The sequence below is a fragment of the Chelonia mydas genome, chromosome 21 (assembly GCF_015237465.2).
Source record: "Chelonia mydas isolate rCheMyd1 chromosome 21, rCheMyd1.pri.v2, whole genome shotgun sequence".
In the NCBI taxonomy this organism is placed as follows: domain Eukaryota; kingdom Metazoa; phylum Chordata; order Testudines; family Cheloniidae; genus Chelonia; species Chelonia mydas.
In genome coordinates this window covers 11840218-11856207 of record NC_051261.2, presented here as the reverse complement: position 1 = coordinate 11856207, position 15990 = coordinate 11840218, and the positions used below count along the sequence as shown (strand labels likewise).

General features: G+C 42.0%; 1 protein-coding gene across 4 annotated transcripts in view; it reads left to right on the top strand.

The window, feature by feature from the left end:
* SLC26A8 (solute carrier family 26 member 8) overlaps positions 1-15990 on the top strand; it is a 29784-nt gene that overhangs the window by 3607 nt on the left and 10187 nt on the right. For 2 of the 4 annotated variants that reach the window (XM_037885135.2, XM_043533403.1), the window contains exons 2-12: positions 551-690; positions 3411-3527; positions 4697-4872; positions 5976-6140; positions 6638-6787; positions 8046-8128; positions 9142-9289; positions 10327-10440; positions 11154-11231; positions 12969-13064; positions 15527-15633. In XM_037885135.2, coding sequence (XP_037741063.1) covers positions 551-690; positions 3411-3527; positions 4697-4872; positions 5976-6140; positions 6638-6787; positions 8046-8128; positions 9142-9289; positions 10327-10440; positions 11154-11231; positions 12969-13064; positions 15527-15633 — 1374 coding nt within the window. The remainder of the gene's footprint in view (positions 1-550; positions 691-3410; positions 3528-4696; positions 4873-5975; positions 6141-6637; positions 6788-8045; positions 8129-9141; positions 9290-10326; positions 10441-11153; positions 11232-12968; positions 13065-15526; positions 15634-15990) is intronic. The other 2 variants (XM_043533402.1, XM_043533401.1) reach the window with 2 other exon arrangements.

Genomic DNA, 15990 nt, shown 5'->3' with positions numbered 1-15990 from the left:
ATATTGGGCTAGATGGACCATTAGTCTGACCCAGAATGGCCATTCTTATGTTCTTAATCCTGACTGCAGGCCATCAGTTTGACATCCCCATATTACTGAATATAGTACAAGAAACAAATTTGACTGTTCTCTGTGGTAGACATGGGGACTTAATAAGTCTTTTTCACCTCAGTTTTCAAAGGTATTTCAAAGGTTTTATCATTTCCAGTTTTCCACCCTCATCAGAATAGCAGGAATCTAAGCACGGTCTTCCACTTATCATCTTTGGTACCAAAAATAAGAAATCAGTATGTCCAGAGTTGGGGATCTTAATTCAAAGACTAATGTGAGTGACACATAAAATGTTTGCTGTTGATTTGAATGGAATGCAAGGGAACCAGACATAGGGATCACTACATTGCATTCATGTTATATGTCTCTACAGGACCTGAAAGGGGTTAATCATAGCTCTATGAATTCTGGGCATAAAAAGGACAAAGCCCTGGTAAGAAGCTACAGAGGTGGAACGACTGAACAACAGTGTACACAGAACTTGTCTGGTTCCTTTCAGATTCTCCTGGGCAAGATTCAGAAAGATCATACTCAAGATGTTTCCTATCCTGAACTGGTTGTGTGCATATCGAGTCAGAGAGTGGTTCCTGAACGATATACATGCTGGCCTAAGTGTGGGGATGGTCCAGATTCCACAAGGTAAGCAAAGAAAAATATTCTTGCGTGTCTTCCCCGTTCTATCTTTTTCCTTTTATTCATACCTCATTTTTCCTCCACTCTCCCTAGGCTGATCAGAAGTTTATTCTCCAGTCATGTAGGGTCCTAAAGTGGATAGAGTTTGTATATGCGTGCTTTTGTGTACATGCAAGTGCGTCTGTTTTTCAGGTATGCATCTTGCATATATGCACACATTGATGTGGGTATGCATGTGTATGCACATTTGCAGGATTAGTTTTGGGGGATGAATTTGAAAGTAGCTTTTTCAGCTCACATGTATATGCTTGTGTACATTTGCATATGCTTACCCTAGTATGGAAGCACTGCTCATTGTTCCATAGTTAAGTTTGTGTTTACTTGTTTGTTTGTTTATTTGCTTAAAGTAGGGATTCAACCACTTTGTTATGAATGAAGAACACAATGTATTCTCCCCAAAGTTACAGCATTTACTCTTTGATTACAGAATACATTTTCTGAGAATTTACAATTAATGAGCTGAGATAAAATTTCTTAAACAACGGATGCTGTGAGAGGGGGAAAAAAACTAATTTGTCTCTAAAACTTACTTTAATCTAATTTGGGATCACAAACACTAAAATGCCTTAATAAAAATCATATGGTTATTGCATGGTTTAAATACAGGGCAGAATTAAGATTGTTTGAATGCCCTGACTATTTGTTTCCATTCCTTGACATGTTTGTATTTTTTTAAAGTTTGAAGTGAACTCTGAATTTCCAGGATTTATAATGCTTGGTTCTGGAATAATTGTAACATCCCTGTAATATATTTTACCCCTAAATTACTGATACATACTTTCAGTCTTTACCGCCATCTTAACATAGTTTTTATTGGGGAATATACAATGGGCTTCAAGTTGACATCAAATTTCCTTAACTGAATTTATAGCCTGCTATGTACAGTCCTGTAAACATCTGCATACATATGTTTGTACTTGTACTCAGCATTTACTCTTATGCACAATATTAGACATACACAGAGAGGCACACGTGCTCTCAAACAAATATGCATACACACATGTACGCCTTCTAAGATTCAGTATTTTATTAGGTTTCAGAGTAGCAGCCATGTTAGTCTGTATCCGCAAAAAGAAAAGGAGGACTTGTGGTACCTTAGAGACTAACAAATTTATTTGAGCATAAGCTTTTGTGAGCTACAGCTCAGCTGTAAGCTCACCAAAGCTTATGCTCAAATAAATTTGTTAGTCTCTAAGGTACCACAACAAATTTATTTGAGCATAAGCTTTCATGAGCTACAGCTCAGCTGTAAGCTCACGAAAGCTTATGCTCAAATAAATTTGTTAGTCTCTAAGGTGCCACAAGTCCTCCTTTTCTTTTTGAGTATTTTATTAGTATTCTTTGTGACAATGAGGTTTACAGCTCAGCTACAGGTTCCGATAATGTTGATCAGGACCCTCTAGGACCTTTCTGGATGACCTATCTCCAACTTCTGGAGGTAAAACTGAAAGGAGACCTATATAGAAGATGCTATGTTGGGCCAGAAACTTGAATCTGTTAGAATCCTGATAGAATCCACCACATGGTTCAGTTCCTGGGTCATATCTAAAACCAGAAGGGACTTATTTTCCAGTTATATTCAGATATGTCTCAGATACCATGAGAACAACTGAGCTTTCAAGATTTCCATCCATTGGGCCTAAAATCTCAAAAAACAATGCTCAGACTTCACTGTTAGTCATTCTGAAACGGAACCTGTCCCTAAGCCCTGATCTGGCCTCAAACCCAGTCCTCATTTTAAATCTAATCCCAAGCTGTATCTGAACACCTATAATTTACTAAATGAATTACAAAGAGAATTTGGTAGTGACCTGCTTTTGCTGAACTGCTTGCTTCAAGTGAGCAGGAACAAAACATCAGACTGCTGTGAATCATATTTTTCATACTTTTTAGTGCAATTTAATTGGCCAGATATATAAAACTTTTAAAAAAGAAAAGGAGGACTTGTGGCACCTTAGAGACTAACCAATTTATTTGAGCATCAGCTTTCGTGAGCTACAGCTCACTTCATCGGATGCATACTGTGGAAAGTACAGAAGATCTTTTTATACACACAAACCATGAAAAAATGGGTGTTTACCACTACAAAAGGTTTTCTCTCCCCCCACCCCACTCTCCTGCTGGTAATAGCTTATCTAAAGTGATCACTGTCCTTACAATGTGTATGATAATCAAGTTGGGCCATTTTCTTTTCTTTTTGCGAATACAGACTAACACGGCTGTTACTCTGAAACCTGTCATAAAACTTTTAGCATCTGATCATCGTTAGGTGACCTAAGTGAAATGAGTTTGTGGTTCTAAGTCCAGTTTCTAGTTAACAGGGGCCCATGTCACAAAACAACCACGAGGTTTGACACTAACTGGCCCCATAGTTGTCAGTCTCAATTCTTGCCTTCTCGGCAGAATGGATTATGGGGGCTGAACTGTCCTGTCACCTCTGGAGGTGGCTTCTCCAGACACAGATGGAGACAGTATTGGGTCAGTGTGAGGGAAGCTTGCTTTGCTGCTTGTGCTGTGCCTGTTCTGTCAATAAATACGGAGCTTCGTTCTTCAAGGCTGCCAGGCTGGCACTTTTTCACAAGCAGAGTTTCACTTCAAAAATAAAAGTAGAAGATAAAATCTGGCCAGGTACACTTTGCTTTTAGAAATGTATGTTTCTCCTCCAGGACTGTCAGGAGTTTTGTTAACGAGGTTACCACTACCAGTTGTCAATGGCTTCTATTCTGCATTCTGCTGCTCATTAACATATGTCATATTCGGGACTTCGCACCATATCTCCATTGGTAAGTTTTACTCTGCTCTGTGAATTGGGTCCCCAGGACTTATGGGGTCATGTGCAGAGTCGTCATTAAAGGGTGTGGGAGGTGCCTATATCTATCTTTGTCTCATCTATTTGATCTTACTTGGTAGCATGGTCTTGGAGTGAGCATCCTCGCTCCTAGTCACCTGCTTGGGTTCGGTTCCCGTTCTGTAACTGTCTTGTTGTATGATCCTGAGGAAATCACTTAGGACTCAACTGTGGACTACCTTGTATGCCCGCACAAGGGAGTAAGGTGTCCACTTACTTCCTTGCATGGACTATCCACATCACAAGTACCAGCACAGAGGAGAGAGCCAGAATGCCATGGAAGAGTAATCAGCACCAGACACAGCAGGGCTTGCACAGAATACTCTTCCTTCCTTCTCTCCCCCACCATCCCCGAGAGCAAGTGGGGAACCAGACTGAGAGTCACAATTTGGCTTCTGGTCTGCTCGTGGGGGTCACACAGCTGCTTGCCACTATCACGTCCTTAATGGTTCTGCACTCTTCCGAATTATATATTCACAATACATACAAACACACGAGAAAGAGAGAAATTTGTACAAAGAGATCAACAAACAAATGGACTGGAGACATAAATCTGTGAACAGAGTTCTGGCAATTATTTTTTGGCAATGGTTCTGATCCTAAACCTCCTCCTTTGTTTTCCCTTCCTTTCAGGTGAAAAGGTTGGCCACTGTATCACAATAAGTGGGTATAGGGTGCCCTCTAGTCTTTGAGCCAGAGCTACACTTCCTTCTTCAGCTAACTTCTTTCACATTCACTTTTCAGTCTATTTAACAGTGGGGTAAAAGCTTGTTTAGAGTTTGTATTGAAATAATCTTTGGTCATGCATCTGAACAACTTGATAGTTCATGTTTGTGAGGTTGTAGATGTAATCTGCTTTTGAATGATATATCAGGAATTTCATATACTTGGGAGGGAGGTAAGTGAGAATCAGTGTTTCAGACATCATTTTATATAGCTATTAAGAAGTGTGTGTGAATGTATATACACACACACACACACACACACACACACACAGATGGTGAAAATAGACCTTCTAGTGCATGGGTGGGAGTGAAAAATGGACTTGTGGTTGCAGGGATTCACGCAACCTTCTTCTCTGTTCTCTGCTTCTGTTGGTCACAGGTTCATTCAGCATTCTGAATGCAATGGTGGCAGATGTTCTGAAGACTCTGAATTTCAGCTCTGTATTGACTGCTAATGGAACCTTTGCCAATTTCTCAGATGCAAATTATATGAAGAGTTACATGGAAGCCTTGACACTTACTGCATCAACGACATTTCTGACTGGGATCATCCAGGTAGAAGTTGCATTCCTTTTAGCTCCCGATGGATGTGGCCTTGATGGACATTGTACAAACCAGGGAACTAGAACTACTAAGAGGTTAAACTTTCCCAGCGCACACGTTTGAATATATATTTTTTGCAGTGCATTGAACACAGGGCTCTAGATCTTTTTCCTCTTAGGATTTCCGACCAAGATATGTCAAGGTGCCTCTACCCCTTGACCCACACATTCAATTCATTTTCAAATCCTGGTACATCTTCCTCCATAATATTTCCTGAATCAGAATTTTTTTCTGTACACAAAACAAGAACTGCTGGAAGCTGAGAGTGGACAACAGGGGATGGATCACTCAGTGATTGCCCGTTCTGTTCATTCCCTACAAAACACCTGTACACACGCCGCAGTTGAATCTCTTCACTGGTTCTCCATTTTCTACTGCATCAAATTTCAGCTTTTTGACTCCACCTTTAAGACTCTTTATTGCTCTGCCTCGCCCCACTTGTCAGTTCTTGTCTCTTGCCAGTGATGCCTGGTAGTTTTGGTAATTTATCTGTGGATTTCCATGCTTTCAAATATTTGGGTTTCTTGTAAGTTTTAACCTTAAATCTGAATGTCTTTCCTTTTCTAGTAGATTTTTTTCTTAACTGCCATGTTCTTATAAGGATTTACCCTTACATGTACTGATTTCTATACCGACTCTTAATTTCTCTTTAACATTGTTTTTTGTCTTGGAATTATTTCTAATCCATCAGATCAAAAGTGGAGGCCAGAGAATCTCCTTGTGTGATACTGGATAGTTAGAGTTAAATGCTTTGCATTTGGCAGCCTGATTCTCCACTGCTTGCACTTTTATGTAGTCATTTATACCTGTACAAAGTGGATGAAAAATGCTATCAAGCTGCTTTAGTAGTGTTTTACTCATTGTGCAAAATGGATGCAACAGGTACAAATGAGTTCACCTGATGTAAAGCAGTGGAGAATCAGGTCTTTGGTGTATAAAGGACAAGGAGGGTGTTGGAGAGTTAAGGATTAGGTTCCAAAGTAGCTGATCACTTAGTGTCAGGCTCAGTCCCCTTTGTGCCACCACTTCTCATTCCTCTCTTGCCTTCCTTTCAGTTGCTTTTAGGCTGCTTCTGCTTGGGGTTTGTCACAACCTATCTGCCAAAGACTCTCATTGATTCTTACCTCACTGCAGCAGCGCTGCATGTCATCGTATCCCAGTTCTCCTTCATCTTCGGGATTGTGATCAACTTCCATATGGGCCCCCTGGCCATTTTCTATGTGAGTAAACCAGACCCTTGGTTCAGAGAAGTGCCTGCCCCTTGGAGGGGAAGGGAATGAACAGCTTCAGAAATTAAGATAATTTCAATATAAGCACATTGCTAGGGGAGAAATTAGGCAAGTCTCAACCGTAGCTACGTTCGCTCTTCGTAGGTGGGTGTACTATACAGTGTATGCAGATTTTCTGGATGCTAGGAGGAGAGAGGGGCTGGAGAGGGTTCTCTACTCACTTTAGAAAATACAATGAGAAGTACAAAGCCATATCTGTGCCGTTATTTTCTGTATTGCTCTCTATAGAAAACATATTTTTAAAATCTTGCTGTGTTGTTAGTAGCTGTCTCCCTCTTCCCATTAAAGATACTTTTGTCACAGAAGGGCCTACTAGTTGAAATACAAGGGCATCCTTTGTCATCCTTTTAGAGAGTGTGAAATGCCAGCTCATATAAAAAAAGCTGTAATATCCCCTTCTCATCCTCTCTGTGATGTTTCCCATTCAGAACCTGTTTCAGTATTGCGTGGCTCTCCCAAAGGCTAATGCCACCAGTATCTTGCTATTTTTGGTTGGCCTAGTCATGCTGAGGATCAGCAATTGTATCAAGATAACTTACAAGCACAGTCCTGTTGCATTCCCTATGGAACTTCTCCTGGTAAGTCTTCTCCATATGTCCACTATGATAACTAAAATTAACAGAAACCAGCAAAGTCTCACTATATGAGAGGCAACTTGGTCTGGTGGTTAGAGCACGGGGCTGTGAACCAGGAGCTCCCGAGTCCCATTATCTGCTCTGCCACGGATTTGCAGAGTGGCTTTGGACAATTACTAAATCTCTGCATCCCTGCCTCCTGAGGATGCTGTGAGGAGTAACTAATGTCTGTAAAGTGCTGTATAAATGCAAAGTATTATTCAGAAATTGGCGCAAACCAAAACACCAGGTCTACCCTCTTGATCAGAGTTTGAACCTCTTATCTTTATTTATTGTGAGCAAAATTAGAACCTTGCATCCAAACACTCACTGGGGTTTCTAAATCCGGGTCTGAATCTGAACCTTCCCAGATGTTGGGGATGTTCAGACTCATTCTGTTTTAGAGACAGGCTCCAGCTGTGGATTCAGATTTTGTTGGTGTCATCTTTCGTTTACTTTTTCTCTTTCTCTTTTTCTTCTCCTGCGTCTTTTTTTTTAATGATCAAAAATATTAAATGTAAAAATAGTTTAAAAAAGGCTGAAAAGAAAACTCTGACCATTTTGCTCAGCCAGAAGTCTCAAAGTTCAGCACGTCAGAGGTACTTTTCCCCAGGAATAAGGTACTTAGAGTCCAACTGTGATTGATGTTAGCGGAAGTTGAGGCTACTCAGCACTTCGTAGAATAGGGCGCGTTTGTGACAATGGCCATGTCGGAATCCAAGATCAGAGATTGTAAACTGGTTTCTATCCTGCTTTATTATTAATTTAACAACTGGAGAAAGAACACTTTAACTCTTTAGTGTTCAAAAATTGTCAAGTCAATAATAAAGTTGATTGTAATATCTCCTTATGTAGTGCCACATCATAATCATGGTCACCTGCAAGAAGTTCAGAAGTGCCAGTAGTTATGTATTTTATTGAAAAGAACATTTTACAGGTTATTTCAAGGTTCTCATATATTTCCACTTGCAGAAAGAATCTGTAGGTAGCTTCTGTAATTATTCTTGTGGAATTTTGAACATTCCATAGTTAAGTTATGATAGAATTTTGTAAGCAAGTGTTTAGCTTTCTCCTCATCTTCCATTATCACAAACTAGAAACTGCATTTCTTTTGGTGTATTTCTTAAGGAAGTATTGTATAACATGTATGAAAAGACAGTCTCTGCCCCCTCCCCCCCAGAATTTACTATCTATAATATAATTTTCCTGTTTTCCTTCCCAGATTATTACAATCACCATTATTGCTAACCATGTGCATCTGCATGCTGAATCCAGTATGCTTGCGGCCAAAATGGTTCCACACAGGTTGGTAATTTCCAGTTATGAATGAAAACGTACTCGAGAGAGAGAGAGATGGTCTGCATTCCTTGTTCCTAGATGTATGACTTTGCATTTGGCTTTATGAAAATATTTGGTTTGAATGGCCCCATCTTACCAAGTAATCCAAATTGTTCTGTATGTCTGCCCTTTCCTCACCATTATTTACCATCCACAAATTTAATTTTATTTATTTACATTTTAGATTAAATTTTATTTTAAATTGTAGAGAAAGGTTCTTGTTTGTGGGGGTTTTTTGTTTTGTTTTTCCAAATGTCTTTTTTTTCCCCTCCTGGTCATTTTTCTTTACATTGGGCTTGCCTTGCAATGGACTTAAAGTATTTTACAAACATTAATGAACTAAACCTCCCACTATCCCTGCAATTGAGATATTAAGTATCCTTATTTTACAAGAGGTTGAAATTCAGGCCCCAAGAGGTTATAGACCAGCAGTAGAAGCCAAGTGGAAAGTGCAGTGCAGGATATTTCTGAGAGGAGGGCTCTGGGTGAAACACATTCAGCAACGATCCTTATTGCTGCTGAAAATAGATGCAGTCTGTGCTCCCTTCATTGTGTGCTGCCGAAGGCAACATGTAGATAGGGGAGCCTAGACACACCCCAACCAGTAGCTCTCTCCCACCTCCCATAGGGCCATGAAATGCTACTCTGTGTGTTAGCCAGGTCTCTGCCTAGTACTTAAGGTAATGCTTGGCATCCTGCCCCGCTCCTGTGGCTATGCTGGTTGGAAAGAGGCTACCTGCATGCTCTTTGATCCACCCTCCATCTGCTCCTCTCTTAAACAGTATTCTCCACAGATTACTGACTTACATTTACTGTGCACATACCTATCAAGGGATTCTCATAAGATGTCAGTGATCACCCCAACAAGATTCAGAGCATCCCCTGAAGAGTTCTGAATGCCGTCAGCTGAGGTCCTGAACAGGGGAACTGTACGTAAGGCACAGAACAAGATTAAGACAATTTATTCTCTGCTATTCCAGGTTTCTGCCTCCTACTCTGCCAGACTTATCAAATTTGAGCAGGATTGTAGCCCATGCCTTCTCCCTGGCTATTGTAAGCTACTTCCTTCTCATTTTCGTGGGAAAGAGGTACGCTTGTATTCACAACTACAACATCTCCAGCAACCAGGTGAGAGCACAACCTCACATGCTTCCTAGGCCAGCCAACCTGGACTTACTTGTCACTTACCAAAGCCACTAACTGTCTCGGAGTGTGGTGGGAGTCCTAGGGGCAGAGCAGAAATGCAGCCCAGTGGCTTTACAGCAACTCAGCTATCTTCCCAACAGGAGGAAGAGCACTGGAATCACAACTATCTGAAGCAGTGTACGAGCTGAGAAAGGCTAAAACGATGGGTGACTTCCAGCACCCTGCCTGAAACCAATCACATGCATATGGATGTTTGTTTGCCGCTGAAGAAAGATATGGGATATGGTAGAGGGGTTGGGGAGGCCAGGCTAAAACAGCTACTTCTTCTACAACCTGACCTCTGTATGTTCCTAATTGTGGGATGCACCCCCGGCTTATGCCAATGAATTTTGGAACCTGTTCAAAGTGCACAGCACCCAAACATTAATAGCCAAGGTTATAAAAGGGCTGAATAGCCTCATTTCCTTCCTTTCTGTAGCCACCTGTTGGTGCAAGGATCTTCTCTGTCTGGAGTGATGATATGGGAAGTCTTTGGCCTCAAACTCCATTATTTCTAGTGTACTCTGGTTAGTAACTAGCAAGCTTGCGCCATTTCATATTTAGCTTCTTACGAAGGCATTGAGATTTTATTAGGATGGAATTAAGGCAGGTAGGAAGTCAGCATGACTTCTTGTAGCCTTCGGGGATGACTACAAAGGGCATAGCATTTGCATAGGTACATTATGCTGTGCATGTTAACTGGGGTGTCATATCATTCAGGGGGCTAGAGTTCACTCTCAAAGGACTCTTTTAGAAGAAGGAACTGAAGTTGTTGAGGTCTGTGCTTCAGGTGTGAACATGTGGTACAATGAAAGGGAGCGCCTTAGCCCTGCTTTTCAAAAGGTCCGCAAAGCCAAGCAGTACAGGTGGGCATCCAATAAATGGGAGCAGACAGTAATATCACTCTTGAAAAAAACCACAGTTACTATAAGTAAGTAAGTTTTGGGGTTGTGTGTTTTTGTTTTGTCTGTGCTTTATAGGAGCTCATGGCTATAGGGCTATGCAATATCTTCAGTTCATTTTTCAAAAGCTTTGCCGTCAGCTGTGCTATTTCTGGGACTGTCATTCAGGAGAAGACAGGTGGAAAAACACAGGTGAGTTGGGTTGGTTTTATGAGCTGCGATACCTGATCAGGAGGTCAAGCTTCCAGACTCTCCTCTAGGATCAATATAATTCCACTAGGGCCCTGGTTTTCATCCAAGCAATTTACAGACTTCTGTAAACACCACTTTTCACAATTCTGCCTGTGCAACGTTAATTCCGTCTCCTTATGCTTCTGCATTAACATGCAGTCTTTAATTACATGATCACAGACTGCTAGTTTTGCAGTATCTGGAGCAGAACACGATGGGTCATCTACTGTTGCTGCAACTCCTGTGCTAGGGCGTAATAGTGGTGATCTTGCAATCAGAAGCACACAGTTTCCTTTGCCCCTTTCCTTACTTGAAGGCGGTCTCAAATCCCCCTGCGTATACTGTTTGTGGGCAAATGGTCCTTCAGCTGAAAAGAAGAGTGTATCTGAGTGGTATGCAACGTCACCAGATTCTTTCAGAATCCCCTGAGTGGGATTAGGCCAATGGGTTGAACGGCACAGTGAAAGCTGGCGCTTTGGAGGTGGAGGGTTGGACAAAGCAATAGTACTTTTGCAGTACTATTTCCCGCTATAATGTGAAATCCTGCATTAGTTTCTTCCCTCAATAAGATGCGTGGCTGGTGGCCGTACAGCCTTCGATATCTGAGGAGCTCAGCAGGGGAGCAACACATGGTCAGGTCGGGAATGCATCTCTAACACAATATCTCTGTTCAGTTTGCAGCACTAATTGGAACATCCATAATGCTAGTGGTAGTGATGAAAGTAGGACACTTTTTCCAGGCTCTGCCTAATGTAAGTGAGTTTGAAACAGGATGTAAGTAGGCTGCTCCCATAACTAAGCATAATATAGAAGTCTTCCAGAATGCATTAGGGATTACATAACAGTTAACGTAAAAAGAAAGGGAGGACTTGTGGCACCTTAGAGACTAACCAGTTTATTTGAGCATGAGCTTTCGTGAGCTACAGCTCAGCATCCGATGAAGTGAGCTGTAGCTCACGAAAGCTCATGCTCAAATAAACTGGTTAGTCTCTAAGGTGCCACAAGTACTCCTTTTCTTTTTACGAATACAGACTAACACGGCTGTTACTCTGAAACATAACAGTTAACGGTTTCTAGGGATGGGACCAAACCAAAGTCACAGATTCAAACGCCCCTAAACTTTATGGGGCTGAAAATCCAGATAGAAAATTTTGCATCTGAGGCCCATTTCTGGTTGTTTAGAAAGAGCTTGGTCTCATGGGCTGGAGCATAAATGAAACGTCATAGCCAGAATCCATCATTTAAAAATAAAGGTTTCGCTTATTATCTTAATCCCCTATCTTGCAAACTCTTACACCGAGTAGTCCCATTGAACTCAACAGGGCTATACGCTTCCATGAAGTACTCTTAGACATAAATGTGTACGTGTTTGTAGGATTGGTGCCTCAGAGACTTCACTAAAGGACACAAAACCCTCCAACTGGAATTTGGTTTTAGTATGTGTGATACCAGCTTGGACTTTGAGATTTATTCCAAAACCAAATGGTCTCCTAAACTGCCTGCCCCAGATCTTTCATTGCCCTACGAGACTATAATAAAATACTGTTTTTCAGGGACCCATATTTCCATTCATCTCTTAATATTTCCTCTGGCTCTCCCATTCTTTGGAAAGTTTTACTTAGGGAACTGCTGAGACCGAGCATTATTTTCCAATGTCCCCTGGCCTCTCTGTAAGGCCATGTCTACACTAGCACTTATGTCAGCAAAACTTTTGTCGCTCAGGGGTGTGAAAAAAACACACCCCTGCGCGACATAAATGTTGCCAGGATAAGCGCTCGTGTGCACAGCGTTATGTCGGCGGGAGACGCTCTCCCACCAACATAGCTACCGCCACTCGTTGAGCTGGTTTTATGATGTCGACAGGAGAGCGCTCTCCCGTCTGCATAACGCAGCTACACGCGAGCTTTTACAGCAGCACAGCTGTATCAGCTTGTAAGCGTAGACATGGCCTAAGATGGGAAGACCAAGCCCTTTCCCAGAATTAGCTAACAAACTGGATGTTACCCACCCCCAATTCTCTTGTCTGCATTAGGAAAAAGGAGTGTTTTTGACAAATGGTGTCAGACGGCTTCCCCTGTCTGGCTATGTGTTGTCCGGGCTAGCGAAAAGCACTCCTTATCGAAGCAGTATTTTTGAGGTGGCGATGTGGCCCTCCCTTAGTGTTTCAGGAGGCAAAAGCATACTTGCGGTGGTTTCTTGAAGAGTACTGCAGCGGAAGTTAACACATATTTCAACAGACGATGCAATTATATTTGCAGACATTCCTGTGAAATTAGACAAGAGATTATATACAAATTTAATATGGGTTTACAGATCAGAAGAAAATTGTTAGTCATATGTATACACGGTAATTACTGAAATGTAGATATTTTAACACCTTAACTTAGCAGTTTATCTAGCCATGGTCTATGTATCCATTTCATAGCATGTTTAGAGTCCCATAACGAATTAACAGGAGAATAAATGCTATTTTTCTCTGACTCCCATAGGCTGTACTAGCTGCGATTGTAATGGTCAACATGTTCCCATTTCTTGAAAAATTTATGGACGTCCCCACCCTGTGGAGACAGGATAAGTATCATTTTGTAAGTGGGAAAGACTCACACAGGGATTTGGAGCGGGGGTGTGTGTATGCTTTCAGGGAAGGATGCAAACAATTCAGGTGCTCTTGGAGAGATGGTCCTCTGCTGCACAGAGGAGGTTGAATTACTGAAAGGGGCTGTTTGATGCAGCGAAATAGTTTTACAAATTAACTTGCAATTATTTCAATATAGACAGAATTGCTTATGGCCTCAAAATGTTAGGGGAGGCAAACTGTTCAGGTACCATGTGGGTGACTTCAGGCTGGAAGAGCTGGATGTTTGCAGGGAAACAATTCTCACCTGCACCCAAGCCAGCCCACGCCCTCTTTCACCTATAGATTACTTTGTATCCTGTTTTTTTAAAAAGAACAAATATATTTAAGAAAGTTTCTCCCAAAATAAAATATATGCAATGAAAAAATCAACAAAATTATCTCCACATATGTTTGAAGTAGACAAATGTTGAATGCTGAGATCCCACAGTGATGAGCATGGTATACACACCTAACTGATAAATAGATAAACTAAATGTGATACCTCATTCAGTGTTCTGCGTGTTAAGGAAAGGAAATTTACATGAGGAGGTTTGCTTCCAGATCATACATTCTGTTTTTAATACTCTCAGCCTGTGCTGTGGTTTTGGTAGCTGGGACAAGAGAGGCCCATAACTTTAGTAGCCTGTTTATAAACACTATAAAACTTGACTCACCTACTCCTTGGCAAGGCTTATAGCTGGAAACAAGATTTTCTAAAATTCTATGAACCTAGAACATTTCCAGCTGAACTAAAACAGCTTATTAAAACATACATGTATTAAAAAATACATTAGCTGAACTGTTAATTTATTCTAACACATATTGGTGTAAAAGCAGCCTGTAACCTATAGCCAACCTCTCCCTTTAAATGCAGGTTCTGCTTTTAAAAAGTGTTAGCCAAGTAGATTCACACTGTAGGCAGAAGTGTGCTCTTGGTGACTGAACTACGGAACCTATAAGAAGCAGTGTCCATTGGAGCCATGATGTCTTCCCACCGTTTGTGGACCCACATCCCCTCTCCCCTCATGCAGGAGTCTGAGCTCAGAGGAGCATGACCCCAATTGCCATTTGATACCTTCACATCACTGAAACCCTGTTAAGGAGGCTTGAGATTCCGACTGAGCATCAGCTTTTCATTCTCCTCAGATTGTGGAGACTTTGGTGTCAACCTCGGTCAATGCTCCCTTTGATCACTGGAAAGGATGGAGCATCTGGGTCACTTGTGCCTCCATTTCCAACGAGAGTGGTTGTGTTTTCTTCAGTTGACCACAGCAGGGTTCTTTCCCCTGTTACTCCACTCTAGGATTTAGCACATGAGCTCCTTCTGGGAGAGACTGGGTCTTGGTACCCAGGGACTCAGTACAGTTTCTCTGCCATTGGGGATGGCGCTCCAGACCTATGTTGGGAATTCTCAGCACCCTGTCTCAGTCAGGCCTTCTTATCCTTATAGTCCTCTTGGTGTAGGGTACAATTATGTATGCAAACTTGGATCCCCTTGCAGTTACACATAACACTGCCCCTAGTGTATTATGGGCTTTGGATTCTGCATCCTCAAATGTATGGTGCCTGTATATTTGGTGGAGTAGGGGGAGTAAATCTATCAGCATTTGTAGCTTGAGTCTGTGGTGGAGGTTCTGAAGCCCTGTGCTTTGATCCCTGTCTGTCACCACTTCCAGGCTAGAAATGTTCCAGGAGTGAAGTTGAGACACTTCACCTATGCTACCATTTCTAACCTCTGCTTTCGTACAGCAACCAAATGAGCTGCAGTGAGAAGCCAGCCAGAGATGCCATGTGGTAGGACCAGCAGAAGCCAAAGCAGGGACCTTTTGGCCTTTGGACATTCCAAAGAATGTTTTCTGACTTTCTCTGCCCTATGGCTGATTGGGTGTTTGCTCCCGCCCTCCACTCCCTTCTCACAGTATCTTCACCTCAGCTTCCCTTCACACCTTTTCCCCTGCCCTGTCCCATTCTCCTTCTTTCTATTTAGCTGATCCCCTCCTAAGTAAACCCACCAAATCTCCCCTCTCAGAAATGTTGCAGAACTAACATGATGTTTGCAGCCATCACACAGTTCATTCTGCTTGTGTTTGTGTAGCCCCTAGCACGGTGCGCTCCTGGGCCATCACTGGGGCTCATAGGTGCTGTTGTAATACGAGTAATATAATAATAAATCTAGCTTGATGGTGCTGCCCAGAACAGTTCAACTGAAAAGTCATTAGGGCCTTTCTGAGGTTTACAGTAGCTCTGCACAAGAGAAGTCGTCCCAAGTACATTCATCAGTACAGGACGCAGCTGAATTATTGGTTTGACTCGGTGAATGCTGCTGTCTTTGGTGGCTGAGATGGAGCAGGTTACATGGGTGCATTGTTGGTGTGTTCTTGTTTGACCCTGTCAGCAGCTAATATTGTCCTCCCTGCCTCTTATTCAAAGGTTATTTGGATTGTGACTTTTGCAGCCGTTCTGTGTCTTGGTCTCGATATCGGCTTGGCCATCGCAATGGGATTCACCTTCTTCATCATCACTGTTAGGTCACACAGGTACTGGGTCATGTTACCCTCAGAGCAGGGCACTAACTGTACCTAAAGTTGTTATTTTGGGAATAACAGTATGTCACAGTCCAGTGCAGAAGTGGTTTTGTGCATGTGGGGTAAACCCTTCGGTCAAGGTTTTTCTCAGGTCTCATGATTTCCCATCTGCTCATGAACTGGTACATTTTGGGGAATTTAACCTCCTAGCCTAGCTGATGGACTATCCATTTGAGCCTCTGGAAAGGGTGCCTCTGTCATCTGACTGAAGACCATTTATTGTGATGATAACATCAGCCAGGAGAGTCAGTGAGCTGGTTGCTTTAATCACCTACCCTCTATACACAGTCTTCCATAACAATAAGGTGG